General features: G+C 53.0%; 1 protein-coding gene across 1 annotated transcript in view; it reads right to left on the bottom strand.

Moving 5' to 3' along the window:
* The window catches only part of GFPT2 (glutamine-fructose-6-phosphate transaminase 2), a 54,474-nt gene extending 28,213 nt beyond the window's left edge, over positions 1-26,261 (bottom strand). The window contains exons 1-7 of the mRNA XM_003279564.4: positions 26,120-26,261; positions 11,442-11,549; positions 9,429-9,527; positions 8,466-8,591; positions 4,225-4,283; positions 3,430-3,564; positions 694-755 (exon numbers count right to left, since the gene is read on the bottom strand). Of these exons, the coding sequence (XP_003279612.1) occupies positions 694-755; positions 3,430-3,564; positions 4,225-4,283; positions 8,466-8,591; positions 9,429-9,527; positions 11,442-11,549; positions 26,120-26,126 (596 nt within the window). The 5' untranslated portion in view covers positions 26,127-26,261. The remainder of the gene's footprint in view (positions 1-693; positions 756-3,429; positions 3,565-4,224; positions 4,284-8,465; positions 8,592-9,428; positions 9,528-11,441; positions 11,550-26,119) is intronic.
* Positions 26,262-27,536: the final 1,275 nt, after the last annotated feature.

Genomic DNA, 27,536 nt, shown 5'->3' with positions numbered 1-27,536 from the left:
AGCCCTTCAAGGCAGGGACCAGGTCAGATGTCACTAAGTCCCCAGGGCCCAGCACACAGTAAGTGCACAGCAAATATTAGTTGCATGGTTGGATGGATGATCAACCTATGTGAATATAAACAGGATGGCACTTAATCTGCTTCTGTAAATCCATGCAGCACTGGGGGCCCACCATAACAGAGGGACACATGGGGGCAACCAGGCTCTCTGAGCCGATTCCTGGGATGCTCCTTTGTGAAGGTGAAGTTTGAGCTCCGGGCCTTCAAGGCCTCTTCTGTACTGGATCCAAATCAATGTTCACTTTGCTCCCTAGTTTCATGTTCATAATTTTTCATGCTTTTTCTTAAAGGGGGGCCCCATATTGTACAGGCTTCAAGCCCCCAAAACCTGGATCTGCCCAGTCTGTACAATTTTATTTATAACTGGAATTTGTTGCCCACCTCTAAAAATCTGTGGAGATTTCAAATACAAATCCAACGTTCTGGTTTTTTGGTTTTTTTTTTTAATTCAGAAGTGTAGCACCACCAGCCATGGAGATGGTGGGCGCGGTCCCCGGGGCTGAGCCACAGTTGTCCTTTAGACACCACAAGCACCTTTCAGCGTGCCACGGGCCCTACGTCTCCCTTCTCCCTCCAGCTAAGTGATTTGATTTTCATTCTTTCTTATGGGAAATGCCAGTGTGTTTTGCCTCACCTTGTGGCAACAGCTTCTCCTGGGTAATGGATGCTCTTGAAAACCAGCGCGAATGCACCTTCCTGAAAACACACAAACAGTGAGGGTCAGCTCGTTCTAGCAGCCGCTGCTGCAGCCTGGCCACAGCCCAGATGCGTCTCCCTGTGCCCCTCTTCACGGCGGGAGGTCCTGGGGTCCCTCAGGGAGCTGAGTGCAGGACAGTGCATCTGGGGTGACATCACGAGGGAAAGCAAAACAGACGGTGCCACGGGAAGTACCACGAACCAGAACGTGTGAATTCCACGGTGAGCAATGTGCGGCATGCTTGCCCAGGCCCACAGGGAGCCCGGCAGGGGTGCCAGCTGGGTGGACAGGGGCAGTGAGAGTCACAGGAAATGATAGCTGGGACCAGGCTTCCCTGCCCTGCTCAGGGACAGCACCTACTCAGCAAGCCTCTGTGAACTGCACTTTAGCTCAACACACGGTAGGGCCTTGGTTCAAATCCTGGCTCCACCCCTTCACTGGGCTATCCCTTTAGCCTTCTCGCTGCCTCATTCTAATCGGTGAAGGAAGTGAGAACAGCGCCACCTGGTGTGGCTTCTGTGACGATGATAAGCTAACGCACTGAGCCTGGCATACGGAGGAGACCCAAGAGAAGCACAGGTTGTTATGACCGTTACTGCTATTATCCTTTCCATGGATACGACTGTCACTTGCCCTCTGGGCCTCAGCTGGTTGGTCTGTGCAAAGCCAGAACTAGAATCCAGTTCTCCTAACACAAGAGGCCAGATGGTTTTTTGACTTAAATTCTCGGTGTAAATTTCTCCCCCACGTCCTGACCATCCTGTACTAACTTACTGCAACCCTAGCAGAGCTCAGTTATATATAACCAGCTGCAAATCTGAAGTTCCACATGAAATCCTCCAAGTGTGGAAGCCATGGGCAGCCCCAGGCCCTGTGTGGTCAGCGCGTCGCGTCTAGGTTGCCAACTCAGCTACGAGGCCAGAGGAACCTGAGTCAGCGTCCCCAGGCCACAGCGGGGCTTTCAAACTGCCCCAAACCAGGGGGCTTCAGGCAGACTCTGGTGCTTTTGTCAAAAATAAAATAGGACTGAATGGAAAAACACTGCACGTTCTCTACCAAAAAGAGCCTGGTACTGTCCCAGGTAGGAAAAGTCTTAAGTTTAAAAGTGTCATTATGAGCGAGGTATTTCTGAAATTTCAAAATAAAAATGGAAAAGAAGAAACAGCATGCTGTAATACCTAATTGGCTCACTGTACATTATCCAGCACATTAAATGTGGGATAGGCTGTTGTTTATAAACACGTCCTCTAAATGATGCACCTCCAAAAACGGGAGTTAGAGGACAAAAAGGGCTTCAACAGTAGACTTACTTTTTATATCAGACTCTGAAAACACCTGCTCAAGAATGATGTATTTTAAACTGCAGGGTGGTGCCTGCCAGATATTCTGGACTCTGGGCCAGTGTCCAGGCTGCCACAGCCCTGGGGGAGCTAGTGGGTGGCACTGCTGTCTGAGAGGATGGGTTCTGAGAGGCCTGGGCCCCTCTCGTCCTCCCTCACCCCACATGGGCCTGTGTCTGCTCCACCTCCTCCTCAGTGTAGGGGCCTCCCCTTGGACAATACACCCAGTGTGTGCTCCCTTCTCAGGGACTTCTGCTCCCTGGGTCCTGTCCTCTGGGATGTCCCCAATCTCTCTCCCCGTCTCCCTCTTTTGGGCCATTCCGTTCCACATACAGACATGCTCTGATATCGCCTATCACAAAAACAGGCCGGACACTGTGGCTCACGCCTGTAAATCCTAGCATTTTGGGAGGCCAAGAGAGGTGGATCACTTGAAGTCAGGAGTTCGAGACCAGCCTGGTCAACACAGTGAAATCCCGTCTCTACTAAAAATACAAAAATTAGCCAGGTGTGGTGGTGCGTGCCTGTAGTCTTAGCTACTTGGGAGGCTGAGGCAGGAGAACTGCCTGAACCCCGGAGGTGGAGGTTGCAGTGAGCCAAGATCACACCACTGCACTCCAGCCTGTGCAACAGAGTGAGACTCTGTCTCAAAAAAGAAAAACCTAAAAACACATCCTCCCTTGGTACCACAACTCTCTCTGCACACCACCACCAGGTTCATATGTGCATCCTAAAAAGCCATGGACTCTAATGCCAGTCACAATTTCAGAAGTGTCACAATGAAGCAGGGCACTTTCTATTTGATGCTGACTACCCAACCACAGAACGTCTTCCAGTTCTACAAAAGTGTGACATCTTAAGGCCAGGCGCTGCAGAAGAGCTGTCTTTTATCCTCAGGACTCTGTGCAAGTTTGTCTAATAAGGGCTTACAGAAAATGAAGGATTCCTTGGCACTTGCTGCTTGAAAAAAATGTTGTTTTTTTTTTTTTTTTTTTTTTGAGACGGAGTCTCGCTGTCGCCCAGGCTGGAGTGCAGTGGCGCAATCTCGGCTCACTGCAGGCTCCGCCTCCCGGGTTCACGCCATTCTCCTGCCTCAGCCTCTCCGAGTAGCCGGGACTACAGGTGCCCGCCAACACGCCCGGCTAATTTTTTTTTGTAGTTTTAGTAGAGACGGGGTTTCACCGTGGTCTCGATCTCCTGACCTCGTGATCCGCCCGCCTCGGCCTCCCAAAGTGCTGGGATTACAAGCGTGAGCCACCGCGCCTGGCCTGAAAAAAATGTTTTTAATGAAAGAATGAAGGAATGAGTTAGACAGATGGGATTTGTAACTCACCAACTGCTGAATGACTCTCTCAACCAATGTTGAAAACGTAATGTCCTCAGTTTCTCTGTTGTCGAACACATATTTAATCAGCTTGGCAATGGTCTCTGTATCTGTTTCTGACTCAAACTCGTAGCCTTTGCTTTCCTGGAATATGCAGGCGGCACAGTGTGAGAGATTGGTCATTGCACAATGCCTGCCTGGCCAACTCCCTCTCCTCCCTGGTGATCTGCCCTTGGAGTGACTTAAATCAAGAACAAGGAAAACTGGGAAGGGACGAAAAATGTTTGCCAGCATCACACAGCCAAATACCTCTGAGTCACTCCGGGAGGCCCTGAGATCATCCCACCTCAGAAGCTCACCCTTGCCACTAATCTGGACATTGCAAAATAACAGCAGTCAAAATGATAAAATATGTTGAGTCAAACCCACCCACATGCCAACTAACAGCACAAAGCCTTTCAAACTTTAGACATTCACTGTCTGACTTTCTGTCCCAACTCCGCCGGTATAGGAGTTGCTGTTATATAATGCAGACAGTTTAATAAGACGAAGTTCCTGTTATTTTGATTCTGGGAATCTGCAGTGGCCCTTGAGATAAACACTGATGCCCTGTTATCTCCTCAAACGAGATCTGCAGGGCCTGACTCAGTCAAGGCAGCGGTTTCTTCTCAACACAGTGACGTGGCTGAGTGTGGGTCTCACTCAGTTCCCACACTGGTTTCCGCAAGGAAATGAGCTGGCTGGAAAGTTTCTGGGGAGACCAATCCCACCTGACTGAGACACCACCTAGGGGAAGCATCTTACCAGAAATTTCCTCAGATCTTTGTAATTTGTGATGATCCCATTGTGGATGACAACAAATTCTGAAAGAAAAGTTAAGAGAGAAATGCTTTTGAGAAGGACGTTCGTGTTAGATGTGAAGAGACAGGATTTCAAGGCTTGAGAACTCTCTGCAAACTCCAGGCCTCAAGACTCCCGTTAAGCACACTTTGTTTACAGTGATTAGCACAGGTGTTTACGGCGGCTACTACAATGGAACCGGGATTAGCACCAGGGATGTCTAGGGCGTGGCTACTACAATGAGATCCCGAGGAAATACACATCCCTCTTTCAGTGACTGGCAGCCACCAGCCTGACTGTGCAGAGAGCTTTCCCCTGTGCACTACTATAGTTATCAAACAGGTTTGGGGTTCATGTCCCACAGGGATGATGGGCCCTTCGGTCCAGAAATGATTCCAGGCACTCTCAGCTGGCTTTAGGCACAAAGAGGTTGCAAAGAACAGTCCAGTCCCGTGCTTTGTTTGACCCACACTGTGTTGTAAAAATATTTGAGTTTTTAAAGTTCTGAGTGTTCACTTTAAAATCCTGGTTTCCTTGGGGGAAAAATCCCAGAAGTTCTGGCATCCCCAGGCTCAGCCACATTCCTCCACAGCAGGATCTGCCAGCTGCAGCTTCTCCCGCCTCCCCCAGGCCTGCACACCCAGCTCACTGCACAGGTGGCACCCCGCTGGTCCTGGCAGGGGGTGGGGGGGTTGGGGGATACGGGGGTGCAGTGAGGGCTATCTGCCTCCACCCCACTGCATTTTCTCAATAAATAGTGGGTGTATGAGTGCCTTGAGAGAAAGGTCCAAGGCCAGCCTGAGAATTTTTCTGGGCAAGTAGCCCCGTTTCCCTCTCCTCCTAGAGGACAGAAAGATTCCCTAAATATTGACTATTTTTTTCAAAGCATCACTGTGAAGTCTTATTTGTTTTTATTATTATTATTATTATTATTATTATTTTGAGACAGAATCTCACTCTGTCGCCCAGGCTGGAGTACAGTGGCGCGACCTTGGCTCACCATGACCGCTGCCTCCCGGGTTCAAGCGATTCTCCTGCCTCAGCCTCCCAAGTAGCTGGAATTACAGGTGCTTGCCACCACGCCTGCCTAATTTTTGTATTTCTTCAGTATAGATGGGGTTTCCCCATGTTGGCCAGGCTGGTCTCGAACTCCTGACCTCAGGTGATCCACCCACCTCGGCCTCCCAAAGTGCTGGGATTACAGGCGTGAGCCACTGCGCCCGGCCTATTGACTATTTTTGGTCCCTTCCTTGGATCTCCAACTCAAGTTTTCCTTCAGTTCAGGAAACATTTCTCCCACAGCATCTTTTGAAACCTTTTCCATTATTCTTTTTCTTTATTCTCACCATGATTTCCTCTATTTAAAAAAATCATACTGTTTGTTTTTGTGAGGTCACACCCCAAAATGGGAGGGCTTAAATAAGAAAAGCCCAGTTTCAACAGATGTGCTGACCATAGCTCAGCTCTATTCTTTATTTATTCATTTTTTTTTTACTGCTCTGTGCTCTGATAGCTTCTTGTGCACACCAGTTACCCATATGTTGGATCCATATTAACTGGCTCCACATCCATCCCCTTCTCCATTTTTTAAATATCTATGGTGATATTGTTTCTTTTTCTTTTTTTCTTTTTTTTTTTTTGAGATGGAGTCTTGCTCTGTCGCCCAGGCTGGAGTGCAGTGGTGGGATCTCGGCTCACTGCAAGCTCCGCCTCCTGGGTTCACGCCATTCTCCTGCCTCAGCCTCCCGAGTAACTGGGACTACAGGCGCCCACCACCATGCCTGGCTAATTTTTTTGTATTTTTAGTAGAGATGGGGTTTCACCGTGTTAGCCAGGATGGTCTTGATCTCCTGACCTCGTGATCCGCCCGCCTCAGCCTCCCAAAGTGCTGGGATTACAGACGTGGGCCACCGCGCCTAGTCAGTGATATTGTTTCTTTACATTATTCTCTTAATTCTGTCACACTTTCTTTCATCTCAGTCTATGATCCTATCATTAATTTGTTTCCTGGAATCCATGTTGTCTTTGTGTAATTTCCTTGTGCGGTATAGTTGCTAGGCGTTCAGACTTCCTTAAAAGCACGCTCTTCAGTTATCACTGCTGAGTTGTTAAAGAAATTTTATAAATCTTTGCTTATTGCCCTGTTGTTTTCTTTTCAATTACTCATCCTGAGTCAGGGCTGGAGTGTCCAAGTCTGGGTGTGGGTGGGGCTCCTGGGAGCCTCCCTGCTTTGGGGACACAGTGAGAATCATCTGCATTGAAGTGGGGGATTTTCCAATGAGGTTCATTTTATCGCTCAGGAGGGCAGGAGGCTGTGGCTGAAGTGGCAATATCTCAGGGCACATGGTCTGGGCGCAGCGTCTTCTCGGCCCGCATGACTGCCCCAGGGACCAGCTTCTGCCTTTGACCTGGGCTATGGCCAGATGTACATTCTAGGTCCTCAGCACCATGGGGTCTGCTGTCCTCCTCCTGGACATAGGGTGTTTGCCTCAGTCACGAAACACCCTATGGTTCAGGGCAAGAGCCAGACCCAAGGAACAGGCCCCCGCAAAAACCTCACTCCCTCAAGACCCTGACCGCGTGGATGCATGAGCAGCCCTGGCTCCTGTGCTACCACCAAGCTGCTCTGCTGAGCAGGGTGGATGGGGCTCTCCTTCCATTCTCTGGGGGACGCCTTCCCTTCCAAATTGGGCAGGGTGAGCTGGTGACGCCCTGCAGAGTGCTCTCGGGAGAAGCGGCACCACTGCGCTTTCTGTGGGTGGTGGGGGTGCCTGCCCATCCCGCCCAGTTACACTGCCTCGGAGAACCACTGATCGGCAGTGGGTGGGGGACACCAAGCAGGCTGGTGCTGCTCTCCTGTGGCCCGACTTCCACAAGGATTAACCGCAGTGGGACTTGTCAAGTGTCAAGGCTTAGTGCCTGCTAATCAGCTCCCAGTAACTGCTCTGATGTATTTGGTCCCATCTAACATTGGGCTTGGCACGAACTTACATTATGCCAGAGGATGCCTTGGGTTGGGGGGTCCAGTTGACTTCAGAAATCACTCTCTTTGCTGTGCACCCTCCCCTGGCATGTCCAGGTTCGGGGCTTCAGGGGCCTGTGACCAGACCAGGCCTCATCTAGAATGGGGGACCCCCTGGAAGGCCCAGGTTATGTCTTAGACTCCTGCCTGCCCATGGAGGCCTCAGAGGAGACAGACAGGGATTAGATCCTCTCTTCCACTCCATGCCTACTGCATCCCACTGCAGGGGACCTGGCGCCCTGGGGCTGACCACAGACCCCTGAGAGCTGCCACCAGGAGCTGCAGACCTATCAGTCTTTCCCCCATGAGAGGGGGCAAGGGTGTCATTTAAAAGAATCACGCGCGGAGAACTGTACTGGCGACCCACGCAAGTGACACAGACCTGTGAGCTGGCCTGAGGGGGTGACTGGGCGAACAGGAGAGCCTGAAACCCACCAAGGACAGCAGGTGCAGCGACCTTGACCCTCTGCCAATCCGCGGGGCTCCAACGTGCTGTCAGCTCAGTGTTCCCAGATCCTCCAGTTTTTTAAGCGATGCCAGAAGTCTGGACTTTTGTGCACAGTGTTCTCAATTTGTAAGAACGTGAAGCAGGCTGAGTTGAGGGCTCTCCACCTGGGAAGAGCCCTTGGGCTTCGGGCTGCGGCCCCTACTTCTCCAAACCCTAAGCCCTGGCTGCTGAGGTCTCCTGCTGGGGTCCACAGTGTGTCTGGTGGCACCAATCAAGACCAGTACAGCCCCTGCCCTCACCTGGACCATTCTGTGGGGAAGAGATAGGTTTAGCTGCATAAGGACAGAACCCATCCTCGCCTGAAGGGCACAGCCTTCTGCAGCATTTCCGTCACTTGGGGAGGGACAGTGCCCAGGCCCCTCAGTCCCTCACGCGGCTCCATCCCACTCATGGGCTGGGTTCCAAGGAGCCAGCAGCTCTCCTGGTTAAGTGCCATCGTTTTCCTGTGCACTCCTGGGAGGCCAGCACCACCCTAGGACCAGGGTGCCTGCCTCCTGACTGAGGCCCAGGCCGCTGGCAGAGCTCTGGGAGAGGGGACGTCCGCATTCTCTTGGGAAGACGAAGCAGGCTGAGAAGTCAGTTAGAGGTGGGCGTGGAACCTGCTTTAGTGGGCACTGGCCCTGACACAGCTCAGGGTGAGGTGGAACCATGGGGATGGGGAAGCATGCCACGTACCGTTGCCTTTGTCCGAGCGCTGGGGGTGGCTGTTGACGGCACTGGGGACCCCGTGGGTGGCCCAGCGCGTGTGGGCAATGCCGAAGTGTGTCTCAAACTCCACTTTTAAGTCCATGCTGTCTTGTTCTAAATGAAAGGAAAATCAGTTTGCCGCACTTGAACAAGTCTTGACCCAGGACTGTGAGTGCAACCTGGTGTCGTTACCCAAGTCACATCACCCACACTGACGGCACCTCCCCACCAGCTCCCACCCTGGGAGTCCGTGCAGGCCCACAAACCGCCCGTGCTGAGGATTATTTACTACGTGTCTGTAGCTTAGCTCACTTCTTCACAGAAATAAACTTGCTTTAAAAAGAAAATGATATATCCCTACCATAAACAGAAAAGCAGTATCATTTGCCGGAATAATTAAAATAACTACTGTATATAACTGTTAACACTTAAAAAAATTATCCATGTGCCACCACCACCTAAAATAAACCATCCCATACCCTGCAAAGCCCGGTTTTACAGGGCTTAACTCTCCTTCTGTTTATCTGAGCTGGGACAAATGAAAATCTCCAGTCTCCGGCACTGTTGGAATACAGTTCTAGAAAATGGCCGGCACTGGCGGGCACGGTGGCTCACTCCTGTAATCCCAGCACTTTGGGAGGCCGAGGCGGGCGGATCACGAGGTCAGGAGATCGAGACCATCCTGGCTAACACGGTGAAACCCCGTCTCTACTAAAAATACAAAAAAATTAGCCGGGCGAGGTGGCGGGCGCCTGTAGTCCCAGCTACTCAGGAGGCTGAGGCAGGAGAATGGCGTGAACCCTTGGGGGGCGGAGCCTGCAGTGAGCCGAGATCGCGCCACTGCACTCCAGCCTGGGCGACAGCGAGACTCCGTCTTAAAAAAAAAAAAAAGAAAGAAAGAAAGTGTCCAGCGCTGCACTAGCTCCTCCCACTCAGAAGTCCTCCACTTACTGTAAAGTTCTTCATCAAGAGCCTTGACTTTCCCCCTTTTCTTGACCAGCTGAATGTGTCTTTCTTTGACTTCGTGATTATTCCCATCGATCGCCACACCTGTGATGTAGACAGTATTTGTTATGTTGGAACTAAAGCTTTTCCTCACACACTTGGCACAGGCGCTCCACAGGGTCAGGGCTGCATGCCCCGGGCTGTCCGTTTACGGCAGGTTGGAGAGCTGTACAGTTTTCAGGAAATCTACTTTGAAAGAGGCTATGACTGTAGCCAGGCTTAACAGCAAGTGAGGAAGCCCCTGCCTCCTCCCAGCCGCAGCTGCCCCCAGCCCCGTCCTGCCTAGGGTGAGCCCCTCGGGACGCTTCCCTGCTGCAGGCGCTACCAGGCCCTCGGCTGACGGCAGTGGGCCCAGGCAGGGCATTTATCCCAAGGGCTCCTCGCATTGTGATATTTCGTGGGTATCTCCACAACGTTAGTGTTCCTCCCATCGTCTATCGGACGTGCTTCCTATTAAAAGTCGACAGGGATCTAAAATCATCGGGCTCCCCCTTTCTCCTCAGGCTGCATAATTAAACAGGGTCAACAGACTAAACATCCACCTCTGCAGTGAATGGAGGCCTGAACTCTGAGACAGCCACCCAGTGGAGCATTGTGTAGCCACTTAGAAAGCTACGTAGAAAGAGTTTAGGATGGGCCCAGCGCGGTGGCTCCTGCCTGTAATCCCAGCACTTTGGGAGGCCAAGGTGGGCGGATCACAAGGTCAAGAGATTGAGACCATCCTGGCCAACACGGTGAAACTCCCTCTCTACTAAAAGTACAAAAATTAGCCGGGCGTGGTGGCGGGCGCCTGTAGTCCCAGCTACTCGGGAGGCTGAGGCAGGAGAATGGCGTGAACCCGGGAGGCGGAGCTTGCAGTGAGCCGAGATCGTGCCACTGCACTCCAGCCTGGGCGACAGAGCGAGACTCCGTCTCAAAAAAAAAAAAAAAAAAAAAAAAAGAATGAATGAGTTTAGGATCCTAGAAATGCTAAGTGAAAAGAGAAGAATATAAAATGACAAAATTGCATTATTATAATTAGGTAAAAACAAAAAGTATCAACGTACAACACCTCCACCACAGACCACCCCAACAGACAACAGCGACCGGAGAAGGGTCCCAAAGACTGATGGGGGGGTCCCTTTTTAATGAAGCCACCTCACTGAGGCAGGGCTGATAAACACAAAGCTGTACGTACTTAATGTCTACAACTCGATGCGCTGGGAGGCACGTGTGCCCCCATATGAAAGCATCACTGCAATCTGTGCCATCAACCTCTCACCTCCAAGAGTCGGCTCCTGTCCTCTTTATGTATTGTCTTGTGTGTGATAAGAGGACTTAGCATAAGCTCTGCCGTCTTGGCTGGGCTCGCTGGCTCACACCTACAATCTCAGTGCTTCGGGAGGCAGAGGCAGGAGGATTGCTTGAGGCTACACCGGGCAGCACCGTGAGACCTCATCTCTACCAAAAATAAAAAATTAGCAGGGTGTGGTGGTGAGCGCCTGTAGTCCCAGCTGCTGAAGAGGCTGAGGGTCGCCTGAGCCCGAGAGTTTGAGGCTGCAGTGAGCCAATTTCTTGGAACTGCACCCCAGCCTGAGTGACAAAAATAAAAATACAAAAATCTACCCTTTTGGCAAATTTTTATGTGCAAAATACAGTGTTGCTCGTGTCAGGCACATGCGGCAGAGCAGCTGTCCAGGACTTACTCACGCGGCATGACTGCGGCTTTGTACCCTCTCTGCTTCCTGATGGGGGCACTTCTGATGAAGGGGGTTTTCTGGGGTTTTTTACCCTTGTTTCTTCTATTTTTCTATAGTTTTCGAATTTCTTTAACGGATAAGTGTTATTTTTATATTGAAAACAGACGTTAAAAAGTAGCAGAAAAATGCCCTGGTTGTAAAACCCCCTGCAGATGAGATGGGTGAGACCAGAGCAGCGGAGCCCCGTCCCCAGCCGCGAGGCGGGCGGCCGCACACCCACCTGCCGAGTCGTAGCCTCTGTACTCCAGCCGCTGCAGGCCCTTGATGAGGGTTTCAAAGATCTCCTTCCTTGTCCGGGGGACTCTGTAGTTCATGTAGGCAAAGATTCCTGTTCAAAGAGGAAAAAAATGGCGCATTCATAAAATACTCAGTTCGTGTTTGGAAGAAAATGATTCTGGGGATGCACCAAGGTGGCATCACAAGGGTCTCCCAGGGGCTTGCAGAGGTGGGTATGCCCCTCCCCGGGCACAGCTGAAGAACAGCATGCCCCTTCTTCCTCCTGTGACAAAAACCCCCAGAAAGCCTGTGTCACATGTCTTGGGCTGGCTGGCAGTTCCACTGCTGAGAATTCATCCTATGCTGCAGTTGCAGGAGGCAGCTTTCAGTGTGGCAACGTCCATAATAGAAAAGGCAGCAATGAAACCCAACCACCTTGGGACATCCGGAACTCCCCACCTCCACGCACTCCCTGATTTGCAGAGCACACATCTAGGAGTGCCATAGGAAGTGACAGCAGCCCCCGGGGCAGATGGGACAGGCGCTGGGACCTTTGTTTCCACAGTCCCCTTCTCCATAAGGCTGGAGCTTGACCTTCAATAAGCACTACTTGAGCCGGGTGCGGTGGCTCATGCTTGCAATCCCAGCCCTTTGGGAGGCCGAGGTGGGTGGATCACCTGACTTCAGGAGTTTGAGACCAGCCTGGCCAACATGGTGAAACCCCATCTCTACTAAAAATGCAAAAATTAGCTGGGCGTGGTTGTGTGTGCCACTAATCCCAGCTACTCGGGAGGCTGGGGCAGGAGAATTGCTTGAACCAGGGAGCTGGAAGTTGCAGTGAGCCGAGATCGTGCCACAGCACTCCAGCCTGGCGACAGAGCTGGACTCTGTCTCAAAAAAAAAAAAAAAAAAAAAAAAAAAAAGCACTACTTTTATGACAGCAAGAATAAAACCATCTCATGCCCCTTGGCCCCTGCAGAATCCTATGTTCAAGGTAGGCCTATGAGTCAAGATGATTTTGTTCCACTTGACTTTCTGTATTCGTATTTGAAGATAATATTTTTCCAAATAGAAAGTTAGCCGTTGTGTTGGTTCTGCCTTCTAGATTCCTCCACTCCCCGTTTGTGATGACAGATCCTTGATCTCTCTCCTGCCCTGTACATGCCCCATCCCCATCCTGTCATCCCTCTGTCCTTTCATCCTCTCTCCCACCACTTAGGAAAACCTGCGCCCCTCAAAGCTCAGCTCCAGCCCCCACCCTGGGCAGGTGTGCTCCTGGCTCTGGCCACCTCAGCGCTCTCACGTCATGGGACACCCGCAGTCCCTGCCAAGGGCACAGGCTTGTGCTTCTATCTCTGTATTCCGCACTGTGTGTTGGCACCCGGTCCTGTTCACATGTGGAACAGAATATGTGAAGAGTGTGTATCCATATCCATGGAGGGAGGCAACAGCATGGCAGCATGGACCATAGAAACGTCACTGGGTTTCAGGCATATTCACGGTAGCGGTCCTAGTTGGCTTTGGCTGCTGTAACAAACCACAGACTGCCTGGGTTATAAGCCACAGACATTTATTCTCACAGTTCTGGAGGCCGAGAAGTCCAAGATCAAGGTGCCGGCAGATTCAGCGTCTGGCGAGGGCCCATTCCTTACAGACAGGGACTGCTCATTTCAACCTCGTATGGTGGAAGGGGCCAGGGTCTCTCTGGAGGTTTTTGTTTCTTGGAGATGGAGTTTCACTCTTGTTGCCCAGGCTGGAGTGCAGATCTCGGCTCATGGCAACCTCCACCTCCTGGGTTCCAGCGATTCTCTTGCCTCAGCCTCCCGAGTAGCTGGGATTACAGGCATGCGCCACCACGCCCGGCTAATTTTGTATTTTTAGTAGAGACGGGGTTTCTCCATGTTGGCCAGGCTGGTCTCTAACTCCCAACCTCAGGTGATCCGCACGCCTCGGCTTCCCAAAGTGCTGGGATTACAAGCGTGAGCCACCCTGCCTGGCCCGCAGTTTTTTTGGTTTTTGTTTATTGTTTTGAGACGGGGTCTCGCTCTGTTGCCCAGGCTGGAGTGCAGTGGTGCGATCTTGGCTCACTGCAAGCTCCGCCTCCTGGGTTCACGCCATTCTCCTGCCTCAGCCTCCCGAGTAGCTGGGACTACAGGTGCCCGACACCACGCCCGGCTAATTTTTTTTTGTATTTTTAGTAGAAACGGGGTTTCACCGTGTTAGCCAGGATGGTCTCAATCTCCTGACCTCATGATCTGCCCACCTCAGCCTCCCAAAGTGCTGGGATTACAGGCGTGAGCCACCAGGCCCGGCCCCGCAGTTTTTAAATAAGGGCACTCATCCCATTGGTGAGGCCCCTGTCTCCATGACCTAATCACCTTCCCAAGGCCCCACCTCCTAGTAACATCACCATGCAGCTGAGGGTTTCAACAGATGAATGACGGGGGAGCACAAACTCTCAGGCCACAACAGCAACTTGCCTTACTGAGAACTCCCTGTGGGCCGGGCACTGGGCCACCAGTTCCCACAGAGTCATCCTATGCTCGAAACAGCCTCTGTCCATGGCCCTCCTCTTAACTTCTGGACCAGAGCCACAGGGGAGCCTGTGACTCGTCCAGAGCCAGAGTGGAACCAAGAATCCCCGACTCAGGACTTAAACACTCCTACCCACTGGCCAGCACCCCGGGATGGATGCCATGAGGGTTGCAAGAAGATTTATTTTCTCAACTATGTTTTGCTGGGATGAGAGAAAGGTCTGATCAGGATTGAAATTTTTCCAGAGGTGAACCTCAGAGAGGACAACCTGCCCACAGATAACGGACAGCTGACTGTGATTATACACGAAACCACCTGGAACATCTCTGGTCATTGAGAAGATCAGATTCATGTCACTATGCTACATCTGAATAAATGATAAACTTCAATGAAATCAATGTTATATTCCTAAACGGTGAGTGGGGTCCCATCATATAAACTTAATTAATCTATAAACAGTCAAAAATAGGCAATAAAATTAAATAGTACTATAAATTATACTTAACATTCTTACTGAAAGCTACTGTACACAGGATATGTTTGCACATGTGTATTAAGGTAGGGGATTTATATATAAAAATATGTACACTGTGCTTTCTGAGCAGTTACAGGCGTTTTCCTTTAAAATCAGCCAAGGGCAATTTTCTCAGTGGGCTATTTTTGTCCTCCTTGCCGTCTTTAGATCAGGTGAGAGGAGTTGAATGTAAGGGCTGTGTGTGCAGTTGAGGCCCTTCTCCCGCAGGGCCGAAGTGCCCCCAGCGAGGGCCGTGCAGCGCTGCTGCTGGGTGTTTATGGTTCCAGAAGCTCACATAACAGCCCCCGAACATCTGGGCATGGGAGGTACTTTTGTCACCTTATTTTTTAAAAAGATAGTTATTTTTTGATATGGTTTCACTGTGTCCCCACCCAAATCTCATCTTGAATTGCAGCTCCCATAATTCCCACGTGTTAGGAGGTAAATGAATCATGGGGGTGGATCTTTCCCAAGCTATTCTCGTGGGAGTGAATAAGTCTCATGAGATCGGATGGTTTTATAAACAGGAGCGTCCCTGCACACACTCTCTTCTCTTGTCTGCCGCTGCGTGAGACGTGCCTTTCACCTTCCGCCATGACTGTGAGGCCTCCCCAGCCATGTGGAGCTATGAGTACATTAAACCTCTTTCGTAAATTGCCCAGTCTTAGGCATGTCTTTATCAGCAGCATGAAAATGGACTAATACATCTTTTAATGTCAATTAAAACATTTTAACAGCTTTCTGAAGACATAAGTCATGTACCACACCATCCTCCCATCTAAAGCATGCGATTCAGTGGTTTAGTATATTCAGAGTTGTGCAACTATCACCATTCATGTTTAGGTGAAACTTTTTTTTTTTTGAGACAGGGTTTCGCTCTGTTGCCTACGCATTTGTGCAGTGGTGTGATCTCAGCTCACTGCAACCTCGAACTCCCAGGCCCAAGCTATCCCCACAGCCTTGGCCTCCCAAAGTGCTGGGATTACAGGCATAAGCCACAGTGCCCAGCCTAAGTGAAACTTTTCATAACATTAATTCTTCTAAAAACAACCAGAGGCCAGCACAGTGGCTCACGCCTGTAATCCTAGCACTTTGGGAGGCCAAGCTGGGCAGATCACGAGGTCAGGAGTTCAAGACCACCCTGGCCAACATGGTAAAACCCTGTCTGAACTTAAAAAATAGAAAAATTAGCTGGGTGTGGTGGTGCACACCTGTAATCCCAGCTACTCAGGAGGCTGAGGCAGGAGAATCTCTTGAACTCAGGAGGCAGAGCTTGCAGTAAGCTGAGATCGCGCCACTGCACTCCAGCCTGGGTGACAGAGGGAGATTCTATTTCAAAAAGAAAAAAAAAGAGAGAAAGAAAAAAAAAAAAAAACAACAACCAGAAAGTTCCCTGTGGGGACATGGTCAAATTCTGGTCAATGTAAAGACCACAGTTAAGCGAGAGAGGGAACAACTCAATAAAATCTTTGTTAGAGTCTTTTACACCGAACTTTCCTGGCATCCTGGGCTGGGAATGTTCTAGAATTATACTTGTACCACCCTAAGGGAAGCAGACAGACATCACAGATGACACAAGGTTCAGAAATGTACCCACTGCCAACTCTGAAAAGGTTTTGCCTCTGAATGATGTTCCCCAGTGCTTCATGAGTCAGCTCTGCAACTCCCCCTGCAGCTCCCCCACCTCCCAGCCACGCTTCACTCCTGCACACACGTCAGGCGAGAACGTTCAGCACGCTCCACAAGGCACCGCTGACTTTCAGACCCACGACAGCCTCCTGGACAGCAGCGGGGATGTAAGGGGTCCTTGTCCTCGGGACCACCAGCTGTGTCCGTACCCAGCCGGGAGGCCCAGTGGCCACTCAGGCACAGCAGGAGAGCTGACTGCAGTGAGAAAAGCTGCCAAGGAGTGGTTTTCACCGTCTTTGCGCAAGAATGCATAAATCTCATTTTCACCACGAGCCCTCTTGTGTAGTGACATCCCCTCAGTCATTTCTTTCATGAAGGATGCTCTATTTCTTTCCTTTTGCAGCTCACCCTCTTGGCTGGATCCTCCCTGCACTCTACGGCACTCAAGTGAATAAAATAGCGTTCACACTGTGCTCTTATTATTTAAAAATAAAACACAGGATAAAATGAAGCTCCTTTCCCAGGAATTTCTCCTGCTATTTACATTGGAATTCCCTTTTGGAATTCCTTCCATCCATAAATAGAAGCTACAACGAGAATCCATTTTTTTTAAACCTATGAGGTTGGTAAAGATCAAACAGTTTGACAGTGAGAGTTTAAATTCACATACCCTCTTTGGAAGGCACTCTGGCAATCTCTCAAAATTAAAAATGTACACATCTGTGGAGCAGAGCTGTTGGGCTTCTAAAAAGGTATCCAGCGGACTTCTTTGCAGAGATGCACGTGCACACGTGCGAGGACAGCTGCTCAGGGCTGTTGTGGTTGCCAAAGACTAGTGACAGCCTGATGTCCGGCAGGGGACAGGCAAGGGACAGTGCAGCCACACAGCAGGGCCTTTTGCAGGCAGCCCTCAACAGAGAGCAAGGGAAAGCTGTGCATTCTCTTGGAAGGCAATGTAAATCTCCAAGATGTGTCAAGGGAAAAAGAAGCTTGCAGAACATGAGTAAATTATGCAAGGGCTGGGGGAGGAGCATGGAGCATTTCTAGAAGGGCACCACGCCCAGAGGGCAGTCAGGGGTACCCTCTGAGGTCACTGGATGTCGAGCAGAAACTTCCTTTCCACTGCACGTGTCCTCTTTATGTGGTTAAGACATTTCACCATGTGCCCCTATGTGAATTAGGTGGTGGTGAGTACATCACCATTATCCAGATGCCAGATAATGTCTAAATAAGCAGAGACTTCATTCTATCCACGGGGGTATGTCCTAGCCAAGACCTGAGGGTTGACATGGACCGACTGCTTGGACAGTGGCGTACATGACACAGACCTGCCTGGTTCACCTGGATTTCCTGTGGCACAGGCATTCTGCTGAGGGGGACCTGAGAGCTTCTGGGGACAGGAGGAGTGACCGTGCGGCACCTGGGACCCCCGGCCAGGCCGGACCTCTGGCTGGTTCTGCTTTCCACCAGTGCTCGAACCCTCCTGGCGTGTCCGAAGCACCAGGGTCACAACGGCCCTTCCCTCTGCAGGGGACGCCAGGCCTGCCCTGGCCAGGCCCTCTTGCCCCTCGACCTCTCCAGAGGGGCTGGGCCCACCTGACTTGGCTGGTCCCCAGTTCCACTCCCCTGGAAGAGCAACAGCCATAAGAGGGCTATAAGAACGGGCGACCTGAGCACATGCCCCAGCCTTAAAAACGCCGGCCCAGGGCCACCCGCCTGGGTTGGCTTCCTCCCTGCTGCTGCCATTCACCAGCCAAGGCATGCCCAGAAGCACAGAGGGTGCGGCCAGTGCCGGAACCCACCTCGAACCCCAGCTCCAGCCCTTGGTTTCGGTGCAGTCTCCAGCAAGTCACTGAATGTTCCGACCTCAGTTTCCCTGTCAGTGAAACAGGGTGACGGCTACAATAGTGCCTGCCACAGGGCAAGGAGCTTGAGAAATTATCCCTTGAGAGGTTATCCTTCCATAAAACCGAGGGGGAAATAGTACCATTTACTGTCATTTCATCTTGGCCTTCTGCCTGGGGAAATAATGGTTAAACCAAATGCGTTATTTGGTTGTGGCTTGATCAAGATTTAATTCATCTGTAAACAGATCTCAGGCCCACAAGGCCACATTGCTGTACTGGGTGCTGCAAGCTACTGGGATGGATCCATCAGGGGGCCTCACTGAGGGCTCCTGAGAAGGACAGCGATGCACAGGGACCTCCCAAGCCCACAGGGGAGGTGGGAAAGGGCTTCCCGCTGGGGTGGGAGTAGACAGCTCTTTGCAAAGCTGGCTCTTGCTAGCTCTGACCCATTCTGCAGGTTTTAGCAGACAGGTTCCCCATGCAAGCCTTTCCTGCCACCTTTTCCAGCCACATAGCCCTGGTTATTCCATGCCGCACTTGCTTCCTTGTCTTTTTCTTCGGCTCCCCGCTGGATTGTAACCTTCTGGAGGATGGGACCACATCTGTCTCATCCATTGCTGAGTCCCCAGCACCTGGCCCAGGGCCTGGAACATCTTAGGTGCTCAATATATCCATGTTGAGTGAATGAATGAACAGATGGAGGAATGCCAGAGAAGGTAGCCTTTGAGCTGGGCCTGAGACAGCCACGCTCCACCAAGCACAAGCAGCTCTGCTCGCTGGGACCCACAGCAAGGACAAGAGGGACACAAAAGCAGGAGGACCCTGAGTGCCAGCCCCTTACAATGGGAGCGTGGTGCCACCAGAGCTTTCAGTTAACCCCAAGATAATCAAACACAGAGGCTTACGGCCCCCCACACAATACCCCTGGCCCCATGCACCATGAGGATCCCAGGACTGGCATGAGGACAGCCTTCTAATCAAATGAGCCAGAACCCTGCTGGGTGACCTGCAGGGTAAATCACCATCTGCAGTGGCTCCCCACATGCTAACCCTTCCCGAACTTCACTTCCTCTAATCCTCATGATGTCCTGTGCCAAGAGACTGTGGTTCCCAGGGATAGAGATGGCATCGGAGGCTCCACCTCCAAAGACTTGAGTAATTCACAGCCAGGTCTGCCTGATTGCAAGCCTGGGCTCACCACTTCTACCCCCACCTCCCCAGAATCAACATACAAACCTATCCCAAGGAGAGAGACATAGCTCACACAGAGGGTCCCCGGCTTCTGGGGAGATTCCCGCCTAGCACCAGATGGGTCCAGGACAGGTGCTGCCCCCTGAGAGCCGAGCCCCACCACGGGACAGTCCAGCTTCCAACTCCACCTTTCTCTTCCTGTTCAGCCCCCTCCCACCAGGGCCACGGTGACCACGGCAAGGCAGCTTCCAGGTACATCCCTCTCTCGTCTTCTCTGCCCCGGGGGCCCACCACGTGACGTCAACTCCTCCTGCTGTCTGGCCTGAGCCCGCCTTGGTCCCCATGCCACCCTGCGGCGTCCGCCCTCTGCGTCCCACTCCTGCAGGGTGCCCTCAGCCCAGTGCGTGCACCCCTGGGGCCCCCAGGCCTATGCAAATGTGATACCTTCTCCAACCCCCTACCCCAAATGAAGATCTTTTCCCTCCTCTGACCCCCTTTTTCCAACTTTCCGTCCCCTTTTCAAGGCATCTGTCACTTTCTACCTTGATCTACTGCTCTTTCCTAGCCTCCACTCCCAGGGCTGCCCACGGTGTTGGAGAGGCATCACTGGCAGGCGACAGGATTTTAAGTGAGCTGAGAACGGGGCAGTAAATAATACCAAACTTCTTTGGGGGAAAGTTCTCCCCTTTCTGTTACTCTTGTTAGCTTGGAAATCTCCTTGCAGAACTGAGAGGGAACAGACATCAGGCCTAGCAAACCTGGGAGCAGCCATATTTCTCACACTGAACTGACAGGGGATGGACCCAGCCAGGTGGGGGATGCTGAGTGCCCAGAGGGGCTGGACAGGGAGGTGCCTTCAGGTTCCCAAGAGCCTGCAGAGGGTTGGGATTGAGAGGCCAGGACAGCCGAAGGCCGGAGTGCCTGAAAATGCAGGCTTCATGGAAAGTCTGATACAGGAGCATGGAGTTCTTTTTAAAGAAAAGGAGCACTTTGCAACCTCTGCAAAGATGGCCCTGGGCCAAGCATCCTTCCCACCGGCAGGAGAGCCCAGGTGGCTTGGAGAAAGGCCCGGCCTGGGGGCAGAGGCTGCCCTGGCCCCACCACCCAGCGTGGTCATGCGCCCTGTGGTCACCCACCCAGAGCTTCCAGACAGCCTTTCAGGGCCCTATCCTCAAAATTGATAGATAAAATGAACTGGAAAAGGTCCCAGAAGGAGAGGGACTGAGAAAAACTCAAGGGGATTCCAGAATGGACTCGACATGAGCCCTCCGAGAGGAGACTGTAGCCTCTTGGCCCCAGCTCCCTGCTATGATCTGGGGCATCCAGCACTTTCTCTGCACAAGGCCTGAGAGATCACACAGGAAGTCAGGAGCAAAGACACCATGAAGGGGCACGCAGGCGGGGCCTCTGAAGCTCAGGGTTCAACCCCCAAGTGACAGATAAGGACAATGGCCCGCGCAGGGAGGTGACATTCCCTGGACACCCAGCCAGAAGGTCAGCCACACTGGGCCACTGAATTCCTGGGATTTTCTCTACACCCCCTGGAGTGCTGAGGGTGGGAGGGAGGGAAGGGATGATTTGCAGCCTGGGGGATGGAGAAGACACCACTTCACAGCAGCCAGGTTGGGCCCATGTTCTGATTCTGGTGACGCTGTTTTGAAAAATCTCTCCAACTTTGCAAGCATCGGCTTCTCAACGAAAGCCCAGCCCTCACTGTGAGTGAGGGGACCGTTCCAGGGAGAGGCCCAGCCAGGGCTGCACACAGGACAGGCTGGCTCTGGGACGCGATGTCACCACCCACCCAGGCCGGGACTCCCGCCTCAGAGAGTCTGTTTTTCTCCCACCATCTGTTGCTTCTCCGAACTGAAGGGCTGACCTTTACAGTCCATGAGCCTCCTAGAGATTAGATATTATCCCAGGTCCCAAACTGGATTACTTCCTGTCTCAACAGAAGAGTACGGCCAAGTTGAATGTCTGCCTCAAGGAGTGCTCGTGAAATTCCCGAGCGTGTGCACGTGTGTGCCTGGGCCTGCCTGTGTGTTTTGGGGGAAGAGGGACAGGTCCACTCTCCTGGGTGAGGCCCGCAGGTGTGGGGAGTCCCCTGGGCCTTGGGCAAGGGCTGCTGAGGAGCTGTGGCCTCTCTGACCATCCAGCCTTCATTCTCATACACTGGGAAAGGTCACTTGGTAAAGCAGGGATGACAGTTCCTGCCACCTCCTTGCAGAAACAAGATCAAAGCTGGAGGTGCTGCAGATGCATGTGATCCCACGCCAGGCTCTTACAGAAAGACAGAGGAGCCTGCGGGCCTGGCGGGGGCGCTGAGCAGACCCGGCACCTGGCTCAGGGTAAGAAGGGGACTTGGCTCCCCTGGAGACAGCCCTAGACTGCCCCAGGCCTCTTCGGGACCTCAGGGGTTAAAGTGACCTCACCATTGGAATCCATGAGACAATAGACTCTGCTTCCTGCGGTAACCTGGACAGGACATTTCTTTTCTTTCTTTCTTGTTTTCTTTTTTTTGAGACAGGGTCTTGCTCTGTGGCCAGGCTGGAGTGTAGTGGCACGATCTCAGCTCACTGCAACCTCTGCCTCCCAGGTTCAAGCAATTCTCCTGCCTCTCCTTCCCGAGCAGCTGGGACTACAGGTGCGTGCCACCACCCCCGGCTAATTTTTTGTATTTTAGTAGAGACGGGGTTTCACCATGTTGGCCAGGATGGTCTCAATCTTCTGACTTTGTGATCCACCCACCTCGGCCTCCCAAAGTGCTGGGATTACAGGTGTGAGTCCCCGTGCCCGGCCATTTCTATTTTTTAATAGAAAAGTTGCTAGTGTCCCTTTCATTCTTACAGTTTCACCAAAAACAAAGTGGGAAGTGATATATACTCTAAAATTTAATTAAAAGAAAAAGAATCTTAAGAAAAGAAGGGGACAGGTACAGTGGCTCATGCCTGTAATCTCAGCACTTTGGGAGGCCAAAGAGGGAGGACGGCTTGCGCCCAGGAGTTCAAGGATGCAGTGAGCCATGATCGCCCCACTTCATCCCAGCCTGGGTAACAGAGTGAGACCCCACCACTAAAAATAAAAATAAAATACCTACATAGTTTAATTGTTTTATTGTGAAATTCATTTTCAGAATTTTCTCTCAAACTTATAACCTCAAATTAATCTCTCTCTGTAAGCTAATTTTGCTAGATACAAAAATAATCTCTCAATTGAAAAGCACTGTTTACTGACGCTATACCATAAAGGTATAAAAAGGTTTTTCTGAATTTGGGAAAACCCCGAGGAGACAGTGGAGGGCTGCAGCCAGCACGGAGACTGGAGTGACACGGCCACAAGCCAAGGAACGCAGCAGCCCCAGGAGCTGGGAGGGGCCGGCGACGGATTCTCCTCTGGAGCCTCTGGAGGAGGCACAGCCCTGAGGGTACCTTGATCTGGACCCAGTAAAACCGATTCTGGACTTGTGGTCTCCAGAGCTGCAAGAGAATACATTTCTGTTGTTTTCAATCAGCAAGTTTGCAGTCATTTGTCACAGCAGCCAGTGGAGGACACACCAACCAGGACAAAAGATGGTGATGTCAAGGCAAGGGCTTTGCCTCCTGGCAAGAACTAAGAATTCTCCAATTCTTCACAGCGATTGTGTTTTTTTCTCCCTCACAGATTACTAAGTGCAGTATGGGAAGCACAGGGACAGTTTACAAATTCGTGGATGGGAAGCGCAAATCTTTTCTGCCAAATCCCCATGCATGCCTGGTCCCTGCTGCCACGCCGGCCCCGGCTCATGCTGTGCCCCGGCCCGGCGTGCCTGCCACCCCCCTCCTCTCTGCAGGGCCCGTGCTTGTGTCTGGGCCCTTGTGGCACTGCCCCAGGTCCCTCCCCTTCTTCCTAGGAAAGTCAGCTCCTGCCTCTGTTGTGCAGAGTCCCATCAGTGAGGGAAGCAGCTGGGAAGGACTGGGAGAACAGGGGAGCTTGTGTCCATCACCCAAGGGGTCACCCAGGCCCTATTTGGGAATAAGGACCCCGGGTTGCTCATCTTCAGATTTTATCAAGAGAAGCCAAAACTCCCACCTACTTATGTGAAATCTCCCGATTTTGTACTTTGGTAACTAATATAGGAATAGGTTTAAACCCTGTGCGCCAACCAAAAAGATGTCTGTCTTCCCTGCGCGGCCAGTACTCTACCAGGCTGTAGCCCGTGCTCAAGGTCCTCCCTCCGCAGCAGCACTGCCCTGATCGGCACCCCGTCCCTGCTGGTGACCAGTCTCTGGTCTAGCCCTGCGGCTCACCTGCCCCTTCTTTGAGGGGAGGACCACACCCATGAGATCTTCGAATCCCCCAGGGCCTGGAAAACACTGGGCATTTCCACTAGTGGCTGAACGAAAAAGGAAGGAGAGAAAGAAAGGAGAGAGAGAGGGAGGAAATACTGTAAGTTTCCTGTCGCAGAAAGTCAGCAAAATGCCAGCAACTTTCAGATGCCAATAAAACCCAAGTGTCATTTCAGCTAAATTCTCAGTGCACTGAAAGTCTTTGAGAATCATCTGCTGTTTATAGAGGATCAACTACTGCCGAGTCCTGGCTTCCCATGAGGGAAGCAGCAGGATAAAGGACAGCAAGACAGAATCTCAGCAGTGTCATCGGCCAAGTGATAAGGAAGGGCCTTAGGTCTCCGCCCCTGAGGGAACGGCCCAGGAGATCTGAGACCCGAGGCCTGCTCAGATGCCAGGTGTGCACAGGCTTCGCAGGGCCTCAGCTTCCCCAGTGTAAAGTGAAGGGCTCATCTGGTTCTTTCTAGGAGCATCTTCACGATTCTTGCAGGATCCTTGTACTAACAGCATAATCACTACTTTTTTTTCTGTAGAAATTGATTAAATTTTCAAAAATTTAAATGAATTCATGCCAAAAGAAAACAACCACAAAAGGAAAATCAGTATCACTTGTCATACATACTCAGACCATCGTCCCCCCAAAACAGACCAATGTATTCAATTCTAGCCAGCTGCTGCTGCCTGCTCTGAGCCAGGAATGGCTTCCCCTCTGCAAAGGATACTTAGCAAGTGTCAGAGAGATGTTAAGGACACATTAGCACCAAGTTGAAACTTTCTCCTGATGTTCTTGAAAAGGAAATTAACTTTCCCATGCAGGGATTCCATGACTTCCTGCTGAGCTGTGCCCTTCCCAACTCCCCCAGCCTCCCCCAGCCCCAAATCAGCAAATCTGGGAATTCTGAGAAGGCACCTGACCCAGCACGCACTCTTTGATTCTGGCTCCGAGTGGGCACCCCCACGGACCGCAGCCACTCCTGAGCCCTGGGTGTCCTTCGAGGACCTCAAGCTCCTTCTCACATACAACCACAAGTCAGTACCAGAAAATCTGAGGATACAGGTGGTCACACCCCAAGCTCAACCTTTCCCTAGGAGACAACGTGTGTGTCCCTTTAAGAAGCAGAACAAAAACACTTGTGATTTTGTGAGCTGGAGGAGGTAGAGCCCCCCCAAAGCTCAGAGAGACTTGGGAAAAAGCAAGATGCCAGTAGGAAGGAGGATGACAGGCAGGGGTGGCAGTGGGGGCAGAGGAGCATCTGACAGGAAGGGGAAGGGAAACCTCTGGTGCTTTGGGGCAGACCCTCCTGGTTCAAGGGTCTCCTGCACGAGTCTGGCTCCAAGGCCACCAGTTTTGGCCAAGGGTCTTGAATGCTACACTGAGAGGTGTGGAACATCAGGGCTTGGACATCTGGCAAAACTACCACCTTTGCCTCATCTCTGCCCCCCAGAAACACCCAAAGGTGGCTCTACACATGGCGAATGGCGTCTGGGAGTACGAGATTTTAGCTGAGGGTTCAGGAATTTCAACGGATGCCTGTTCAGCCTGGGTGAGGCGGCATCCCGAAGCACGCTGCCTGCCCCACCGTAGGTCGCTCCCTTCTGCTGAGCAGCTGGCCTCCGAAACAAGGCCTGCACAGACCTCGACCAGGGCTCACCGCGGGCGCACCCCACCTCGGCCCTCAGCAAAGTCAGAGAGAGGCCTTTCATGGCTTCAAAAGTTCCTCCAGGTCCTCCAGCCACAGGAGGCTGGAATGGGTAACTGAATCCTACTCAAGGAAAAAAAAAAAAAAAAAAAAAGAGCACAGTGACCTTTTGTCCCAGCAGAAGTTCCCGGCTCTCTCCCGGCCAGCGGAGGCGGCCCAGCCAGGAGAGTAAAGAATTGCAGATGTGCGCTCCGGGCCGCCACCGCCCTCCCCACGGTCCCGCAGCCACGCGGGACAGCGCGGGACCGCCGCGGGAATCGGACGCCCGGCCCCGCTCCCCGCCCCGGACTCCCTCTCGTAGCTTCGGGCCGAGGCTCGGGCAGTGACTGCCTCTTCCCCGCGCAAAGAGGCGGTAACACGGCACCAACCCTTCTAGGGACCAGACGTTCAAGTGGGGTCGCGAGGAGGACGCGCAGGCCCTGCCTGAGCGCACTGACGCAGCGGGGGCGACCGGGCGGGCTGCGGGGCCGGCGGGGCGGGGTCGCCTCTCCTCCTCGGTGGGCGCGGCGGGCTGAGTCGGGACGGGAGCCCCGCACTCGGGATGCGCCGGCCTGCGCGTGGCCGCCTTTGTGGGCGACTGGGAGAAGCGGAGGAGAGCGACCTCGGTCGGCATGGGGTGGGGACCCCTCCGTTACGGGGTCCGGGCCGGACCGGACCAAGTCCCTCCCCTCCGTGGGGACCGGGCCTCGGTCCCCCTCACTGCGTCCGAGACCAAGAGTCGGGCTGGACATCCCCCACCCACACCTCCGAGACAGCCCCTCGGGGAACGCGGGTGAAGGGCAGGCAGGCCCGGCCGACGACAGCCCCTCGGTAGGGCCCGGGGCAGATGGGCGCCCCCAGCCAGGTCCTCGGCGCCTGCTTTGCGGGCGGAGGCGCTGAGAGGCTGCGGCTCCGGGACCCGCCGGCGGCGCGGAGGAGGCGGCTCGGGCGGGCGCGGCACTCACCGCACATCGTGGCTGCTTCTCGGGTTCCTTCGAGGCTCGGGGGCTGTGTCTGTTCGGACGCTGGGGCTCCTCCGTGGGCTCCGTGGGCTCCGCAGGCTCCGCAGGCTCCGCGGGCTCCGGCTCCCGCCGCTCGGCCTCCAGCCCTTATAACCCGGAGCCCTCCGAGAGGGGCGGGGAAGGGGCGGGGCCTCCCCGCCCACCTGCTCCCATTGGCCCCCGGTTGTCGTGACAACGACGGGACCCCGCCCCCAGGAGCCAGGGAGGGGAGCGAGGGGCGGCTCCCGGGCGCGGGTCGGGTCTGTAAGGCTGGGGCGCCCGGCGCCAGATCCCGGAGGGGGCTTAGGGCAACCAACGGCCCGAGTTCAGACCCCGACCCGACCACTGAGGAGGCGTGGAAGCCGGGCAGGGCCAGATTGCGCTGCGCCTCCGCTTTCCCATCTGTGAAACGGGGCCACTCAGGGAAGCTCCTTCCCAGGGGTGCTGAGAAGTCAGACGGTCTGTGTAAGGGCAGAGCAAGGGGTCCGGCATCACACGCGCGCTCAGGAAACCCGCGTGAGCAGCTGTTCCTGCCGCGCTCCCATCTGTGTAACAGGCTTGTTTCAGAGCTCCACAAACCTAGAAGCCTGGTCCTCACCCTGCATGGAGAGAACTCCTGGGCTTGGCGGAGAGATGAGAAAACTGAGGCTCCCGGAGGCAGAAAAGGACTCTGACAAAACCGGACCGCCGCGGCGGTGGCAGAATTCGAACCTGGGATTTACCGCAGAGCCCGAGCTTGAAGGCGAGGGTTCCGCAGGTTGTGAACAAACCTGGAGGCACCCCAGGAAGCCCCGACCCCACCCGCGCCGAGCTGCTCCGCAGATCTGCCCTGCGCTGCAGGCCCGCGAGGAACCCGGGGGTTCCTACACCTGGGGTCGGAATCCGACCCCCCAGTGAGGCACCAGGGCCCTCGTTTCTCTGCCCTAGTTCCCAGCCGTCCCTCCCCTTCCCCCTGCACTCTGTGCCCCTCGTCTCCCGAGGAAGGTCACGAGAACCGGCCCAACGTTTGCGCACTTTGAAGCTTTTTTTTTTTTCTTAAAAAAATCCTGAAATTCTAAACAGATCCTCCTCAGTCGTGTAAAAAAAAAAAAGATTTTTACCTCTCGTCTAGAGCATTTTTCTGACATAATCCCTCCCTAGTTTTACCGCGACTCAGCAAGCCCCGGGGGAAGGAGGTTGTGCCATTGGAGGGTTGAGAAAACTGAGGCTCCACGACAGCGAAGGAGGGGGCTTGGGTGAGTCGTGTTGTTGGGAAATCTCAGAACGATTCAGGAGTCGCCGCGTTTGCCCCCAACCCTCCGCTATGCAGGGTCGCTTTCCTTCCTTCCTTCTCTCATTCCTAAGTACCCACTTCACACCTGTCAGGGTGCAGGTGCTAGAG

Source organism: Nomascus leucogenys, chromosome 2 (assembly GCF_006542625.1).
Source record: "Nomascus leucogenys isolate Asia chromosome 2, Asia_NLE_v1, whole genome shotgun sequence".
NCBI lineage: Eukaryota > Metazoa > Chordata > Mammalia > Primates > Hylobatidae > Nomascus > Nomascus leucogenys.
This window is presented reverse-complemented; position numbering and strand designations above follow the sequence as displayed.